Raw genomic sequence first — 17,750 nt, 5'->3', positions numbered from 1 at the left:
GCGTCCTGAAGCCAGGGGGTCTCCTTTGGACCCGGGCATGGGGCTGGCAGAGCTGTGGAAGCCCTGATTTTTGGAGTGGCTTTGCTGCTGCCTGGAGGTGGACAGGAGCAGTGGGGCACTGATGGCTGCCCGCACTCCCTTGTTGGAGCAGTGGCTCCCAGTGCAGCCCTCTGCAAGGGGCCGCAGCTCCCAGCACGGCTCGGTGTGATGCAGGGGTGTGCCAGGAGCTCCCGCAAGCTCTGCTCGGTGACATGTCTGGCAGGAGGGGCAGCTGCCAGCTCCCTCTGGAGCCCTCCATGCTGCTCGGTGATGTATATTAAAAACCACTGCCGTGGAGGCAGCTTTGAGTGTGCAAAGCTTTGCCAGCTCCCAGGAACTTGAAGCGTGGGGCTGTGAGTGGGTGAGCGTCACAGTGGGTCAGCCCAGGCTGCCTGCACCCGCACGCCGGGGGATCTGAAGGTATGGCCCCATCGGTACCCAGATCTGCTGCAATGTGGGGATGGGGGTGTGACACCTTCCCTTCTCCCATCCCTTGGGGGAGAAAAAGGCTTAAAACTGGGCGCTCGGCACCAGCAAGCACGACTTGCCGTGCATCCTGCTTGCTCCAAGCAGCCAGCTGTGTTATTTCGGGGAGATAAGGCTTGCGACTTTTTCTTGCCAGTCTTACACTGTCAGGCTGCCTCTGGCCTCAGCTGGTGTCGGGGTGCTACAGGGATAGCGGGGGGCACTGCCTGCAGCTGTGTGCAGCTGCAGCGTTGGGAGAGCTGCTGCCCATCACCCCGGCAAGCCAAAATCTGCCTGTGGAGGGGCTGGCCCTGCCCCATGGGGAGGGCTTGAGCTCCCTGCATGGCTCCCCCTCTGTGTGTTTGGTGTTCCCCAGTTTCTTGGCCAGATAAATATCCAAAACCTGATTTTGTGCTTCTCAGGGGTTTGTTTTGGTCTTCTGAACTCCCTGTTTTGACACATCTTTTGGGGAGGCATTTTGCATTGCTCCTGACCATGACTCTCCCACATGCTTGGGGGGCAGTGAATTTGGATGGTTGATTTAATTATCCTTTCCCCTTTTGTGACCCACTGGCCCCTCCTAGCTTGAGCTGTGGAGCTTTAATTAAGATGGTTTTAAATTTAACGGGGGTTGACAGGGTCAGATGGGAGGGGCTGGGACTTACATGTGTGGGGAGCGTGTAGCCAGGCCCCTGCGCAGCAGCTGTGCTGCCCTCCTCCACCAGCGATTCCTTCCATCTGGGAGAGGTTCCCATCAGCTGTGGGGAGCCAGGGGAGGGCTGGGGTGCCTTAACTCAGGTGCCTTCAACATGCAGTTGCTGGGCAAAGTAGGGGTCCCAGGAGGGCATCAGGGTCACCTGCCTGCAGCTTCCCTGGTCCCCGAGTTGGAGCCAAGAGATGAAGTGAGCATCTCTGCATCTCTCCAGTTTTAGGAATCAGTGCAGGTGAGAAACGAGTGCCCTTGCGGAGGGGGAAGGCTGGAGGCACAACCCAGGCGTGCCCTCCTTGCGTCAGCTGGGCAGGGAGAGGATCTGCAGCATCAAACCCTGGTTTGTGGGGCTGGGAGAGCAGTTCCCCCATTTCACCAGCACCTGGGACTCACTGCAGCAGAGCTGATCCCAGCTGGGCAGAGATGTGCCTCTGTGTTACCCCCCTTGTACCAGGCAAAGCCCGATGGCATGGGACAGGGGCCAGGAATTGCTTTTTCCATGGGGAACGCTGTGCCCTGCTGTGTTTGGTGGCGGGAGGGGATGGTGGGCTGAGCTGGGGCAGCGAGGCTTTCCCCGAAGCACTGGGGCTGTGCTGCTGTTCGCTGGCCCCAGCCGCGATGCTTTTCATGGGAAAAAGCAAGATTTCAGTAGCATCCCCTGGGACCAAGGGGGAAACTGCTGCGTGAGCGTGTCCGGGGCTGCATTTCCTACCGGAATGTGGGGAGGGAGCAGGAGGCAGTGCAGGGAGGGGGACAGGGTGGTGGCTCTTGGGGTACCACCTCGCCGTGCTTGCAGCAATTCATCACCCCCAGCACGGTGGCCAGCGTCTCCACCATGTCCCCGTGGTGTGGTGCCATGGCACTGACCCCGCTGGCGGTGCTGCCCTCACAGGGGGGACACGTGAGGGACGGCGAAGTGCCCGTTGGCTCTTGGCTGCCTGCCTGCCTCCAGCCGGACATCTCTGGCTTTAATGGCACACCTCAAAGGTGCCTTTGGTTTGTTCTGGACGGATCTGCCCTGGCTGGACCCCAGCCCTGCTGGGAGGGGGTTGGTTGTATGCAAGGGGGGATGGAGTGGGTCAGGGTGGGTTTGAGATCGCGGCTCCCTGCTCCTTCCCATCCCCGGGAGCTGCTGCTGTGGGCTGGGTGCCGTGAGGCTGCTTTGTCTCGCCTGCCGTCCTGCATGCTTCATTTTTCAGTCTGGCGTGAGACAGTTGCTGTTATTAATCTTGCTGGGGCTTTGCAAGCCGGGGACGTGGCTCGGCTCCCTCTGGCAGCGGGTGGGCACTGGTGCCCCTGGCCCCTCGCCACCTCTCCCCCACCACCTCTTCCATCCCGTCTGCCAGCAGGGATGCTCGGTGCCCACCCAGCTTCTCAGCAGCCCCAAGGACAGAGCCTGTTTTGCCGGAGAATTCTCCCTCCCCAAGGCTCCGTGTCTGGTGTTGGGCCCCAGCCTGTCACGGCATTTCCCAAGGTTTCTGCTGCCTCCCAGAAGCCGTGCTGCTGTGTTTTGTCTGCTCCCAATCACTGTCTTTTGTTAGTGTCTTTGAAAAGAAGATAAGATCCTTCCCCTTCACCACCAGCCCCGCTATCAGCCTGGCGATACCACAGGCATTGTATGGATCCTTGAGAGAGCAGGGTGCAGTGGAAAACAGTCCGAGCGGGACTTGATTGAGAGCAGCCGGTTCCCCTCCCTGTTGCCTTTGCAAGAGCATCTCAGCCGTGGGGAGGTAGGGCAGAGGATGGAGCCTTTCCCCGCATCCCAACTTGCCATTTCATTTTTTGGGGGGGAGAAACCCTGGGGATACGGGTGTCAGAGGCATGGGGATGCTGGGCAGGTCAGGCAGCATTTCCAGCACTGGCAGGGGAGGACGGGGATGTTGCTGTCTCGCGTGCCGTGATCTGATCAGAGCTGAGTTGTGCAGCCAAGTGTGCTTCATTTTTAATTGCTTTTGGAGAGGGGAGGGCGGGGGTGGCCTCTCGCTGCAGCTCTCCTTGCTGCAGCCTCTGGCCAGGGCAGGGTGCACCCTTCCCTCCAGCTGCAGAGCCCAGCAGCACACGGGGACACACGGGGGTGGCAGTGCTGGCAGATGGCCTGAGCCCGGTCACGGCTGTGCCAGCGATGCGCTGTGGGGGTGGCAGCCCCCCAGCCGAGCGAGTGGCAGGGCTGTGCAGGGCTGCTGCCACTGCAGCCACCAAATACCCAAACCTGGGAGCACGAGGGCTGCAAGCGCATCCCTCTGCGCAGGGACCTGTCCCTTCCCCCTCGGAGGACCTCGCACCCCACTGCCCGGGCACGTGGTTGGCACCAGCCTGAGGAGTATTTGGGTTTCCCTGGTGGCTGTTTTGGTCCTATTTTGTCTAAACACGCCCATGGCCGCACAGCGTGAGGCCAGGAGCCCAAGTGGCACAGCATGCAGGGGTGGCGGGACACAGGCACCGTGTGCGTACGTGGCTTATTTGTATGTGCTGCAGCCTGGAGTTGAGTCTGCAGCTTCCCCCACCTTCCATCCCGCTGTGCAATTATTGCCAGCGAATATTAGTCAAGTACAAATTACAAACCATTCAAAGTCTTAAAGAGCTGTCAATCAGCCGCTGCTTATTATCCTAATCAAATGCACTAAAAATAGTGACAAAACTTATTAGCGGGGGGAAGGAGAGGCCATCAAAATAAACCTGCGGTGTGGTCCATCCTCTGCGTGGCAGCCACTGTCCTGGGCACCCCCTCCCCAGGAAGAGGGACATGGGGCAGGTGCCTGGCATCACGCTGACCCCACGGAGGTTAACTCGGTAGTTTCCACCACCGCGCTGCAGCGGTTGCGAGGTTAACAAGGCTGGGGTGTGTGCTGTGGGGCTGCGTGCCATGATCTGGGTAACGCACAGGCCGAGCAGATCGGGGCGGGACGGCTGGGGCAGGGGAGGCTGCGATGGCAGCCAGCGGTGCTGGGGGAGCGGCAGCGCTTTCTCCTTTACTGCTGGTCTGTACGAGCCCTCTCCTCGCTGCACCTTCATGGCTGAAGGCCCTTGCGTAAAGGCAGGAGGCTGCGGCTGGTCTCGCTTCCAGGCTTGCTCCCAGCAGGGTTAGATCGCAGGGTAGCGAAAACCTGCCTGCCCTGTACCCATCCGTCTGGGATGTCCCGTCCCCACCCCATGAGATGTGAAGCCTGGGGGGACAGGAGCCTGTTGGGATGCTGCGCAGGGCTGTGAGGCCGGGGGGGCTGGATCCCCTCTGTGCCAGGCAAGCGGGAGCCCCTTGCTGAAGCCTCTGCCCAGCGCTGGGTGAGCAGGGCCGGCTGGAGAAAGATTTTGCTTTTGGTAGGTGAGAGGGAAGAAAGGGCAGTTCCTGCAGGACCTCAGGGCTGGGAGGGGGTGGCAGAGCCAGGCTGTGGGGCCATGCCCTGCTCTACTTTTAACCTGAAGCTCTGCCCCAAACCACTGCAGCTGAGAAGTGTCCCCCCATCGTACACTGTCCTTTTTGAAAAAATTGGCTAAAATGTGCTTTTCTGGCTGAGTCAGGGCACGAGCAGCACCAAGTGCTCCCAGACCTTGTGCTTGGTTCATGCCATAGCATCTGTCTGTGTGTTGGGGATGGAGAAGGTGACTCTCATATGGGGACAAGGTCCCCAGTTGGTGGCCAGTGCTCCCTGCCACCAGTCCTGCCCGTCCATTGATAGAGAGGCAGGGCTGGAAATGCTGGTGTGTCTGGAGGAACCAGCTTCGCTTCCCCCCCAGAAAATCCCTCGGTGGGCTGGGGGTGTCTGCGCTCCCCTCCTGCCCCGGGACATCTCTGGGGGTGGCTCCAGCCGCCTCCTCTCCCATCCCCGGGTGGGTTTGACAAGTGGAGCAGAGAATCGTCCCCTCTTCACACATGAGAGATCAGAGCGAGCGGGCGTGCGCTGCCGGCCCTGTGCTGGAGGGATGGCAAGGAGGAGGAGGAGGAGGAGGAAGGCAGCAGCAGCCCAGGGTGCCAGCGGCAGTGCGGGGGGAGAGGGCAGCGGGGTGCGGGGCTGGCGGCGGGTGCTGCGGGTGCTGACGTTCCCTCCGTCTGGCAGGCTGCGGCTGGAGCTGAGCTGACTTCGCCGGCGGCCCCTCCCCACCCCGCGGCGAGGCTGTAGCCAGAAAGCACTGGTAAGGCATCTCCAAAGCACTGGTAAGGCATCTCCGACAGCCCGGGGAGGGGGGACCAGGCTGCTTTGCTGGATGAACCCACCCAGAAAACGGGAAACCCTCCTGCCCCCCTGGGGGGGCTCAGATCTGGGGTACCGGCTGCTCTGCAACAGCGAGATTTGGCCCTTGAGCATCGGTGGGTGGGTTGGGCGCTGGGTGCAAGAGCGAAATGCAGACCCCTCCCGTTGTCCTGCCCACCCCTTGGTGGTCCCACAGCGTGGCCGGCCATGGGGCAGAGCTGAGGCCTCGCAGCTCGCCGCCGCGGTGGTTTGCAGTTTGCCGCTGGCGCTGACCCCCGGAGCGGAAAGCAGGGGAGTTCCTGCAGGCTGCGACGTGCCCGGGGTGCTAATCCCCGCTGCAGGAAAGCTGCCTCCGTACGCTACGCTGCCTCGCATCAGTCAGAGGCGAGCACCGGGAATGCTGGCCGCACTCCAGCCCGCCGCTGCCGCACAGACCTCGGGAGGGGAAGGCTGGCTGGAAGCCGAGGCACTGGCTGGGATGGGGAGCGGTGCTGAACCCCCCCCCCCATCGCAGCATTGTCAGGTGTGGAGCGATGCTGAGCCCCCCCCCCATCGCAGCACTGTCAGGTGTGGAGCGATGCTGAGCCCCCCCCATCGCAGCATTGTCAGGTGGGGAGCGATGCTGAGCCCCCCCCATGGCAGCACTGTCAGGTGGGGAGCGGTGCTGAGCCCCCCCCATCACAGCACTGTCAGGTGTGGAGCGATGCTGAGACCCCCCCATCGCAGCACTGTCAGGTGTGGAGCGATGCTGAGCCCCCCCCATGGCAGCACTGTCAGGTGTGGAGCGATGCTGAGCCCCCCCCCATCGCAGCACTGTCAGGTGGGGAGTGGTGCTGAGCCCCCCCCATCGCAGCACTGTCAGGTGGGGAGCGATGCTGAGCCCCCCCTATTGCACTGTCAGGTGGGGAGCGGTGCTGAGCCCCCCCCATCGCAGTCCCCCCATCGCAGCACGGTTGGCTGGGAGAAGCACGGGAGCAGGGAGATACTGGCTGGACGCTGGCGGCTCCGAGCGCGCCTGCAGCCTGTCCCGTGCAGGAGCACTGTACGTGAGGCACCGGTACAGCACAGCTGTGGCCGTGGGTATCTGCAATCTGGTGCTGGGATGCTGTCCCACAGCTCCCAGTGATGCTGCTGGGATGTGCCGGGAGCCACCGTGGCTGGCCGGTGGGTTCACCCACTTCTCTGTCCCTTGGCTCTGTGAGGTTTCGTCATCCGCTCTGCTGGAGGCAGGGGGGGGTTCTCTCCCCACCGGCAGGGCTGGTGCATACCCCCCCCCCCCTCCTTTCGCCCAGGACCTGAGGGCACAGCACATTCCTGCCATGATTAATAACTCCTCTGCCAGGTTCTTGCACAACCCCTGCATCCTTCCAGGGTGTGCACCCTTCCCTCGCCGTCTGCCAGGCGATGCGGGGGCTGCAGGGGTTTTCTCCGGTGTCCCCCCCCCCCCCCCGCTCCCCCCTGGGGGCAGGTGAGGAATGTGCCCCCCTGAGGCAGCTGCAAGGCTAAAGCCTCATTGCTTTGGCTGAGTTACCTGGGACTGGAGCGGGGTTGGGGCAAGGCTGGCAGTGCCTCTGGGCACGGTTTGGGGTTGCCTACATTTTGCACTAGTCAGATGGAAGCAAGTGTGTGCAGCTGTTTAGGTGCAAAGCTGTTTGCAACAGGAGAGCTGGGAGTGGGGCTTGCTGCTCTGCAGCCCCTTCCCCAGAGGATCGCAGGCTCGTGTCTCCTCCTCTCCCATCTTTGGCTCCTGAAGCCAAAGCCCCGGCAGCCGGATTGGGCCCTGTCAGAGCAGCACATCCCGGTGAGCAGCACAGACCCAGCAAAGCCCTTGCCAAGGAGGCTTGGCACCCAGGCACAAGCTGAGAGCTTGCAATGGGTGTTGGAGAGCTCTCCCTCCCTAAAACCACTGCTCAAGGTGGGATGAACTCATGGTCCATGGCATCCCTGGCCAGGACATGCCTGGAAGGTGCAGGTCCTGTGCCCACAGGCTGATGGGTGGGAGGATGAGGACCTCTGTGCTTTGGGGACACTGGGGAAGTGCCTGGGGATCCGCTGTTCCCCTTCTGTGCTCTGCTCCTGGCTTATCTCTAGGCATATTGACTATTTCATACTCCGATTTTTCTCAGCGTGCTGGTAAATCAGTTGCCGACCCAGGCTGGCAGTCCCACAGGGCGTGCTCAGGGGACACTCGGCGTCCCCATAGCGCTGCTAAATCCGCCACCCCGGCTCGGGTGTTTTCCTGCCTGGGGAAGTGCTGCTTCCAGGGGAAACTCTGAGCGGCTGTACCCCTTGCTCACGGTCGCGTGGGCAGTCACAAGCTGCGCGGTCACAGCCCCACTGTGCTCCCGCTTTTGTCCCCGCACCGCCACTGGCATCCCGGGAGCACCAGTGGCTGCCGGAGCCCCGGGCGGAGGTGAGCAGTGGGCTGGCTGGGGGACAGGGAGGTTTGCTTTCCTTAGCGGTGGGGGCTTTTTCTTGTTTCTAAAGTCGTGCTTTCCCCCGCGGTTCTGCTTTAGCATCTTCTGCACCAGGCTTTTGAAAGTGCATTTATTTCCAGGATAGACCCCCTCCCTTCCACTGCAGGAACTGCCTCTGGATTGCCGGTGGTGGCGATTTTCAAGCAAAGCTTATATTTGACCTTCCCTTGCTCTGAGGGCCCCAAAGCCCAGCACAGACATGCATGGACCGGGTCCCGTGGCAGATAGAGGCACCGGTCCCTCCTCATCGCCTGCATGCGCAGGAGGAAGGACGGCTCCACTCTCCACCGAGCAGTGAAAAATCGGTTTATTCTGCTTCCCAAATCCTGGCAGGGTCTGATCCTGCCAGCACAGTGGCAGCTGAAGCAAACCTGCACGAAAGCAGGACAGGGGATGCTGCTGGTTGTCTGTGCAATTTTGGAGCTGGAAAACAGCCAATGGAAGTTGGGTCTTTAGGAAAATAAGCCCCGATTGTTAGGCAAAGCTCTCACTCTGCGGAGGGGAGCAGAGCTTATGCCTGGCACCCCTAAGCTTCCCCACGGCAGGAGCCAGGGAGCTCTGCTCCGCCGACGCTGGGGCTGGCAGGCTGCTGGAGCTGCCCTGTGGCTCTGCCCCGCTCATGGAGGCTTGGCCCAAGCTTCTCTCAGAAGCTGGGTTGGGAAAACCATCTGTTGCGTGAGGCTGAGCCCTCAGCAAAGCCTCGCAGGTGGCTGCATCCAGGTCCACGCGTCACGGACAGTGGCTGCCTCCTCTGCTCCTTCCCTGCTCGTTTTTTCTTGTCGGAAATACTCTCCTCCCTGGTTGTTCCACCTCCCTTTTCCCTCCAGCCATGCGTGATCTAGCCTAAATATTTCCTTCCATAGCTTCAGGACACTGCTGGGTATCCTGCCATCTTTGGAGACTGCAAATAATTCCCTTCCTTCATTTATGTCATTACCTTGAAGGTATTTATAGAGCATGATCTTGAGTGGAAAGGAAGGCATGACTATATATATAAAGCCGAGATCCCTTGTTCCTTAGCTGGTAACTGCCTGAAACTCTTCCTGTTTTAAACTTTTATCCCATTTGCTGCACGTTTTGGACTTCACGGGAACATCCTCAAGCATTTAGATCCCCATCTAAATTTAAATCCCCATCTAAAGAGCAAGCAGAGTGATGCAGCTATGGGTTCTCCAAACTTCTGCCGTCGGAGTAATCCAGATTCGTGGATGTTTGTCTGGGTCTTGCCTTCTCCTGTCCGTGCCCTGGCAGAAACCCTCACGTAGGAGAAACGTGGCAGTATGGGGTACTGAGCTACATCCCACAGTGGACGCCTGGCCCCAGAGCAGCCACGCTCCCAGCACCGGTCCAGGCTCGGTGCTCAGCATCCTCATTCTGCACTCCCACAGCTAAGCTTGCTTCCCTCTGCTCCCAAAGCATGCCTGGCAGCTCAGCTCCCGGCGTTCTGCTGGCTGCTGCGGCCATGCGGGAGGTGGCTTAGCGTTAATGAGGGGCGATGCTATCCCAGGGCAAGGGCAGGATGGCCAGACCTTCCAGCAGCTGATGCTTGAACAGACTCCAGAGGTTGTTTTATTTCCTAGTGGGCAGACATCTGTCGCACAAGCTCTGGGAAGCAACTTCTTAATAATAATAATAGTAATACTAACAATAATAGAGGCTTTCTGCATGTCTGTCTGTCTCTGGCAGCCCGGGACCATGGGGAGCAGCAAGAGCAAGCCCAAAGACCCCAGCCAGCGCCGGCGCAGCCTGGAGCCCACCGACAACACCCACCACGGGGGCTACCCGGCCTCGCAGACACCCAGCAAGGCAGCCGCTCCTGATGCCCATCGCACCCCCAGCCGCTCCTTCGGGACCATGGCCGCTGAGTCCAAACTCTTTGGAGGCTTCAACACCTCCGACACGGTCACCTCGCCGCAGCGTGCCGGGGCACTGGCCGGTCGGTGTGGGCTGGGGCTTGGTGGGGTGGGAAGGGGCTCACTTGGGTCTCTGTGGGTTTGGTTCCAGCTTTTGCTTGTGGTGATGGGGTCTCCTGTTTTTGAGGGACTCTGAGCTGGAGGGGGAGGAGATCTGTGTCTTATCAGCTGGCGGGAGGGCGATGGGACGGGAGGGTCCCCAACAAGGGGCACCCAGTGCCATGCCATGGCAGTGCTGGTGGCTGCGCCTGTCCTGAGTGCTCTCTGTTGCAGGTGGAGTCACCACCTTCGTGGCCCTCTACGACTACGAGTCCCGGACCGAAACAGACTTGTCCTTCAAGAAAGGAGAGCGCCTGCAAATCGTCAACAACACGTGAGTGTCCCTGTCCCTGCAGCCAAGCCCACCTGGGTGAGCTGCCACCTTTGTCCCTCCTGCGGAGCCTGTGAGCCCAGCCCCAGCAGGGCTGGCTGTCCCCAGGGATGGGTGCTCAGAGAGGGGTGCCCAAAACTCACGGATGCAGTGACTTGTCCAAGGACACTGGTGCTGGAGGCAATCATTTGTCCTCCTGGCCCTGCTGCTGGTCACCGCTGCCTTGCAGCCTTGTCACCAAGCCATCTCCGCTGCTTGCTGGCCAGTCCCTGCCCTCCAGTGCCGGGCCACATCCCTGCTGGTGCCCTGTCCCCATCAGTGCTCAGCGCCCTCGTTTGCCTGGATATTGCCACAGGTGCTTTCCCTGTGCTTGCGCGATGTCTCTGATCTCAGCTTCTCTCTTGACTCTTTTTTTTCTCCCCTCTGTGCCATGCTGTCGTTTAGGAGAAAGGTGGATGTCAGGTGTGTATTGCAGATTATTACTATTATTATTGTTAAAGCTCTTAAATGATATAAGCCTGTCTGCTGCCCACATTAGGGCAAAGTTGGACGGAGCGGGGCTGGGAGATGGATGCCCGATGGTTTTGTGGTCAGTTGTGTTTGTCATCCCTGAGCAACCCGGGCAGAGCTGGGAGCCCTTTCCCATGCCGGGGAGCTGCTCCACCCAGAGCTGTGTCTGCACCCACGAGCTCTGAACCTGGCCCGCTTCCCTTGTCTGCACCCAGCACCCCTGCAGTCCCTTTTCTCTGCTCACTCCTGGCCTTTTTGGCTTTTATTTTTGCATTTTATAATTTTACTTTCATTTTTTGTGAGTGGCTCAGAGACTCAAGCACTGCCTTAGCGGTCTGGCTCCCACTTGTTTGCTCTCCATCCTGGTCGTAGCCACACACCCATCACTTGCTGCATAGAGCAGGGTAGTATGACCAGCTGGAAGATGCTCCTAAACGTGATCCTGTATTAAACCCACGTACAGTCTGTCCTGACACATGGCATACACGGTCTGGAGCCTGGCTGGCGTGTCCCCAGCCATGGGGATCCCTCAGGTCTGCAGCTCCTGCTGGTTCCCCCACTGCTGCCTTCCCACCTGGCACCCAAAACAGCTTTGCAGAGCCAAAGGGTGGGAAGACAAGGGAACATCCCAGGGGTGATATTTCTCTTGCAATGGCTGGGCAGTGTTGCACAGACGTGTTTTCAGTCTGATCCTTGTTCTCTTTGTTCCAACGCTGTTTATTAATTGTGATTCATTTAATCCATGAAGTCTAGGATGTGCAGGGCTTCAACACCACAGGGCACGACTGAATTTGGGGGTTTTGGTGCTTCTTGCTTTCACAGCCTCAGCAGCATACTAGCCGCAGGCTTGGGTTCTAGTTTGGGCTGTTACAAAGTGAGCTCAGCCCGCTGGGGGTCTAGGTTGGGCCCCTGTGTGAGGGTTTTTTCTTTATAGCACTTGTATCACTTCTGGGATTTCCATACTTTTTTTCCTCTGCTGCTGTTTGTCAAAGGCTCCGTCAGAGGGAAAGGTCGGGGTGTGATGGGCTCTGCAACATCCTGGGGAGCAAAAAGGCTTTGTTTTGGCGATGCAGCCCATCGGTGGAAGGTGCAGGGTCTAGCTGCCCACTTTCTGGTGTCTGCTGTGGCTACGTGGGTGGCATGTCCACAGGGGGAGAGCCAGTGGAGAAAGCTGTGCGGTTTGTGCAGTGCTCGGGGCAGTAAATCTTCCTGCTGAGTGCCCAGAGATGCTCAGACGGTCCAGGAGCAGCTTGGGCTGCTGCACTTCAGGGACAGCAAAAGGCAGGCATGCGATGTTCCCTTCCTCTGGGCTCCCGCCAGGGCATGGTGGGTGCCCTGGAGCTGTGGGGAGGGTGCTTGGGGTCAGCCCGGGAAGGGCTGGCAGGTCATGGGCACAGCAGAGCCCATGGCCACGGGGACAACCGGCCACCAGCAGCTTTGCGGGGTGCCTGTGGGTTTTGGCTGCTCTGATGGGGCTGGGATTGTGCAGGGCGAGAGGAGCAGCCTCCACGTTGCTCATCTCCCTGCTCCTGTGTCCCAGCAAAGCCCAGGCTGTCTGCGGTGACCCTCAGCCTCCGGGACAGGCCAAATCCATCCACCCCAGTGCAGAAAGGCTCTCATGGTACTCTTTCCAGCGGGAGGAGATCTCCTCCCATCCAGCTGGCTGCCAGCGGGGATGTGGTGGGGTATTTTGGGTAAGATTGTATAGGGAATTGTTGAAATGCTTTGTTTTGATGATGATGATTATTATTATTTTTTCCCCACCGAGACATTTTTGGAATAGTTTGTTTTTGCTGAATTCCCAGCTTGCAGCCTTGCAGCCCAAGCTGGAATAAAGCCACAAGTCAAAAGCTGGGCATTTCTCAAGCAGATGTTTTCTCCAGTCCTGTGGGAAAGGAGCCCGACCAGCCTCCTGTCCTCTTTGGAGCCACCTTAGTAAAGGTGGCTGGAGCAGCAGCTCCAGCTGGGGAGCCCAAGCTACCTGCCACGAGATGCGCTGGGGCCAGGAGAAGCTAAAATACCAGCTGGGGCTGCTGTGAGGCTGGGGAGCTGCTGTGAGGCTGGGGACAAGCTCCGGGCTGGTGGCAGAGCCCAGCTCACTGGGTGGGAGGAGATGCCCGGAGGGTCCCTGCTTTCCCCGGCCCCGCTGACACCATTGTGGGGAGCCAGGGGCCACGTCTGGCTTCTCCCGTCTGCTTCAAAGCATCGCTGGTTTAACTGGGACAAGCAAAAGTCCCAAGCTGCTGGTGTGTCTGGAGCAAGGATGGAGGTTTACATGTCTGCAGGGGTCGGGGATGGGTCTGGATGTGGTCTGATGAGTCTTTTAGTGGTGATTGAGGTTATTAAGGTTTTTCTGTAAAGTGTTTCTGGAGTTGTCCTGCCAAGTTCTTGCATCCTTGTGGTGCTGTTCCCACGAATCTAGTTTTCCCATAGCCTCGTCTCCCTCGTGGTCAGGATAATTTAGGTGACTCCGTCATCATTTGATGGGCGAGAAGATGCAGGTGGTGGGAGGAAGCCCTGCTGTCTGCAGGGAAGGGGAAGCCACCTCCTGCCGTCCTGTTGTTCTCTCTTTATTGTCCTTTCCTGCCCCATCCCGTGCAGTGGGAAGGCGCCTGCTCCCTGCCAGCTCCCGGGGACGTGCCTGGGGCCACCACGCCGGGGGCAGGAGGGATGGCGGGTCAGCCCTGGGTTTTTGGGGTGGCACTGGGGCTCCCGCAGGCACAGCCCGTGCTGGGGCAGTGGGGAAGCTCACGGTCAGGGCTGCAGGGTGCCCAGCCCGGGGCTGCAGGCAGAGCACCCAAGCTGGATGGAGCCCGCTGCCTCCAGGCCGGGCATTGCAGTGGGGCAGGTCTCACCCCCACCACTTAAACCTCAGCCCCATCCTGTTGCTTTTCTGCAGCCTGTGTTTAACAAACTCCTGGGGTTTCCTGGCACTTTTTTTTAAGCACTGCCATCATTCTGTTGCTTTTCCTCATTCCCCCTCCCTCGCCTGCGGCTGTTGCTCCCTGCTGCCCTGCTGCCTTGGATCCCCAATGCCCCTCACCCTGCAGCCAGACCCCGCTGGCATTCAGGTGGCTCCGAAGGTATTTTGGCTCGCTGGCTGCCCTGCCCGATTTAAGTCAAGCATCCCGTATGCGGATGGGCAGGGGCTGGCAGCAGGAGCCCTCCTGGCCGGGGTCCGGCTGCAGGGCTGGGGGCTGTGGGGGCTGCACCCCTTCCTGGCGGGGCTCTGCGCTGGCTTGCCCCCCACCGGCCCCGGTGCCTGCGGGCAGGAGAGGGGCCAGCCGGGGGGCTCCTGGCTTCAGACTGAGTGTGTTTTGGTTCTCTTGCAGGGAAGGTGACTGGTGGCTGGCTCATTCCCTCACTACAGGACAGACGGGCTACATCCCCAGTAACTATGTCGCGCCCTCAGACTCCATCCAGGCTGAAGAGTAATTGCCATCTTTTAGACAGTTTAAAGCCAAGGGATAGCAAACACACTCTGAGCGCTCCTCCTTCCCCCTGCCCCACTCCTGGGCAAAGGCCTCCGGGTTTTTATTTTCTGTTATTTTTCCCCTTCGGATTTGCAAACCCCTTAAACGTTTCCCAGCCTTTCATTAAGGCACGTGAAGTGCGGAGGTGCGGTGTGCTTGTGCGGTGGAGGGGTGAGAGGTGGCGCAGCAGGGGCCACGGCGGACCTGGTGCTGGTTTTTGCATTACCCGAGTCTGGTTTTTACATTTCCGCATGGACACGCACCCGTGCGTGAGGGTGCTGCCGGCTCCACCTGTGCGGATCAGGCTGAGCACGGAGGTGACCGTCACAGGGGAGAGCAGACAGGGGCGAAGCCGGCCATAAGTCCCAGAGCAGGAGGTGCCAGCTGCATCCCTGTAGTCCATCCCCAGCCAGCAGCCTGGCAACCCCCCCCAGCAAGAGCTTGAGGGGTCCCCAGAGCCCCTCATCTGAGGAGGCTTTTGGGGTGAAGGCATCTCGTGGTCTGTGGTGCAGGGTTGCTCCCTGGGCGATGCCCAGCCCTGGCTGTATGGGGGCAGGGTGCACCCCGAGGTGCCCGAGCCCCAGGATGCAGCCCGTGGGCTCCAAAACCTGGGGGGAGAGGGCAGGGCTGAGCCCGCTGCTTGGACAGGCAGCGGAGGGGGTGGGCGAGTGCCGGGCGCTGAGCCGCTGCCTTGCTCCTGCAGGTGGTACTTCGGGAAGATCACTCGCCGGGAATCCGAGCGGCTGCTGCTCAACCCCGAAAACCCCCGAGGGACCTTCCTGGTCCGGGAGAGCGAGACCACGAAAGGTGAATGGGGCTGGGGGGGGCAGCCTGGGGGAGCCCCTGTCCGGGGGGTGGGTGGGCATCCACGGGGGGACCCAGGTCCCCTGGGTCAGTCTGTGCAGCCCCAGTTCCCCTGGCTTAGGCGCACTGGGAGGGAGAAGGGGAAGAGTTGTAGGCAGGCGCCAGTGTTCAGGGTGACTGAGCGATGCCCCTCCGCACGGGCAGCCTCCTGGCATCTCCCTGCCGGTGCCCGTCCCCAGGGAGCAGGTGCTGACGCACCCGTTAAATCACCGGTGACATTTCTGTGTCGGACGCACTGTGATAGCACCGAGCCTGCAGGGCTGGAGGGATGCGGCTGCTTCTCTCCGCCGCTGCGATGCCCTTCCAAGAGCTGGTTCAGTTTATGGCAGGGTGGGAGGCGGGTGATTCACCAGTTCTGGCAGGACCACCAGGCAGGATGCTCTTTTTTCCCGTTTTTTTGTATTTTTACACCCCCAAGTAGATGTTTTTTAGTTTTTTCCTGGTCCTTGCATAGTGTCAGAATCTTGAACATGTGCTTCCTGGGCAACCAGGCAGAGGTAGTGATGAATCTTTAGGTCTTTCTTTCAAGTCTAACAAGTCTTTATACTTGTTTTGTGCCTCCCGAAAGTGTGAGTTGTTATCTTCATGGTTTGGCTGCCTGAGGATGCTGTTTCTTACCTGGAAATGTGGTTTAGTTTGGCTCCAAATGCACCTTTGGGAAAAGCTCCTTGATGTTTCTTTCTGGTTTGATGCCTTGAACTTGCCACTATTTGTTTTATTCTGGTGGAAACAGCTCATTCAAGCCGTGGCATAAATCTTCCTTTCTGTTATATGTGGCCCCAGCAGCAGTGTGTTGCTCTCGTAGGGACAGAGCAGAGACAAGCTTCTGAAGCCATGCCCACAGTGGGATTTGTGGAGGAAGGAACAGGGCCCCCCAGCGCCTTGGCTCCCCTCTGAGATGCTAAGATGCTGGGGCTATGGGTCAGCAGCTCCCCCCAGCCTGCCTCCCATCCAGTGCTCCCCCCTCCTGTTGGTGTCCCCTCTTTGCCATCAGAGCCATGTTCATCCCTGTGTTCTGGGGGCTCCTTGCCCTCCCACCTGCTGGGCCCCCCCAAACCCAGTGGGTTCCCTTCTTCAGTGCCAGCCTGGGCGCCACAGTCCCCCCTCTGCTGTGCTGGCTCCCGAGTCGTGACAGCCCCTGTGCGTGCCAGCCAAGAGCAGCGTTGGCTGCGGAGGGAGCGACAGCGGTGCTGGGTGCTGCATGTTGCTGGAGGGAAGGACCTGGCAGGGCTGGAGAGGGTGGTGCTCCTTGTTAGCACATCCCATGGGGATGCTGAGCAGGCTCTTGGCTGCTGGGGCTGGAGGAGCCGCGGGGATCACCCATACCCAGATGACTGACCCGACAGCCACCTCCTTCTGCAGTGCCAGCCCGGCTGGTGGCAAGGCTTGGCAGAGCTGCCGTGCAAGCGGGGGCTGCTGGCAGTTGTGATTCCATGGCGTGGCTGTAGCTGGGGGTACGTGCATCCCTCCCGGGCACGAGTTGCCAGCTCGTGCAGCTAGGAGCTGCTCCCCACCCTCTGCTTTCGGGTGATAGCAGCAGCCTGCATGCTTAGCCCTGCTTCCTTGTGCCCACCCATCAGCAGGACCCCATGGGGAGCACCCATCCGTGGTGCATCTCCCCCTTCAACCGCTCGGTCCTGCCCGCAGGTGCCTACTGCCTCTCCGTCTCCGACTTCGACAACGCCAAGGGGCTCAATGTGAAGCACTACAAGATCCGCAAGCTGGACAGTGGTGGCTTCTACATCACCTCCCGCACCCAGTTCAACAGCCTGCAGCAGCTGGTGGCCTATTACTCCAGTGGGTAGCTGCTTGGGGTCCCCTTGGGGTCTGGGTGGCACCCTGCGTGCTGTGCCTGCCCTCGCCACAGGACGGGTACTGCTGGGAAGTCAGTATGGGGCTGGGGGACCCCAAAGCAGTTGGGGGGGACCTGGTGAAAAACTTGTTTTAGGGAGGAGGGGGAGGGTGTGGGTGCAGGTTCCCGAGGTGTTTTGCAGGGAAGATGTGGTGTAAAGGCGTCGTGTGCCTAAGTGCCCAAGTGTCACCCTGGTGTTGTCCCCTCCTGTGCTAGAACACGCTGACGGCTTGTGCCACCGCCTCACCAATGTGTGCCCCACGTCCAAGCCCCAGACCCAAGGCCTTGCCAAGGATGCCTGGGAAATCCCCCGGGAATCGCTGCGGCTGGAGGTCAAGCTGGGACAGGGCTGCTTCGGAGAAGTGTGGATGGGTAAGGACCATTCCCACCCTGCTGTCCCCCCTGTGTCACCACCTGCATCCTCTGCCCAGCCATCTGCAGGTGCCCGGAGCCTGCAGGGGGGTGGGGGAGCAGGCACAGGACATGGCCCCCCAACCCCATAAATGTGTCCTGAGTAGCGTGTCCTATGCTGTAGGGACCTGGAACGGCACCACCCGGGTGGCCATCAAGACCCTGAAGCCTGGCACCATGTCCCCGGAGGCCTTCCTGCAGGAAGCCCAGGTCATGAAGAAGCTCCGGCATGAGAAGCTGGTTCAGCTCTACGCCGTGGTTTCAGAGGAGCCCATTTACATTGTCACCGAGTACATGAGCAAGGGTGAGCGTGGGAGCGATGCCGGGGGACGGGCAGCCAAGGGGCTCTGCTCCTCTGGACTGCGGTGACCATGGTCTTCCTCGCAGGGAGCCTCCTGGACTTCTTGAAGGGCGAGATGGGCAAGTACCTGCGGCTGCCCCAGCTCGTGGATATGGCAGCTCAGGTGGGTTTGTGCATCC

The 17,750-nt window shown here is 60.1% G+C and overlaps 1 protein-coding gene across 2 annotated transcripts in view; it reads left to right on the top strand.

Annotated features, from left to right (window-relative positions):
* SRC (SRC proto-oncogene, non-receptor tyrosine kinase) overlaps positions 1-17,750 on the top strand; it is a 30,173-nt gene that overhangs the window by 8,820 nt on the left and 3,603 nt on the right. The window contains exons 2-11 of one of the 2 annotated variants that reach the window (XM_040609072.1): positions 5,266-5,341; positions 9,564-9,813; positions 10,064-10,163; positions 10,605-10,622; positions 14,003-14,101; positions 14,847-14,950; positions 16,655-16,804; positions 17,076-17,231; positions 17,395-17,574; positions 17,658-17,734. In XM_040609072.1, coding sequence (XP_040465006.1) covers positions 9,573-9,813; positions 10,064-10,163; positions 10,605-10,622; positions 14,003-14,101; positions 14,847-14,950; positions 16,655-16,804; positions 17,076-17,231; positions 17,395-17,574; positions 17,658-17,734 — 1,125 coding nt within the window. In that variant the 5' untranslated portion in view covers positions 5,266-5,341; positions 9,564-9,572. The remainder of the gene's footprint in view (positions 1-5,265; positions 5,342-9,563; positions 9,814-10,063; positions 10,164-10,604; positions 10,623-14,002; positions 14,102-14,846; positions 14,951-16,654; positions 16,805-17,075; positions 17,232-17,394; positions 17,575-17,657; positions 17,735-17,750) is intronic. The other variant, XM_040609073.1, reaches the window with a different exon arrangement.

Source organism: Falco naumanni, chromosome 10, assembly GCF_017639655.2.
Source record: "Falco naumanni isolate bFalNau1 chromosome 10, bFalNau1.pat, whole genome shotgun sequence".
NCBI lineage: Eukaryota > Metazoa > Chordata > Aves > Falconiformes > Falconidae > Falco > Falco naumanni.
This window is presented reverse-complemented; position numbering and strand designations above follow the sequence as displayed.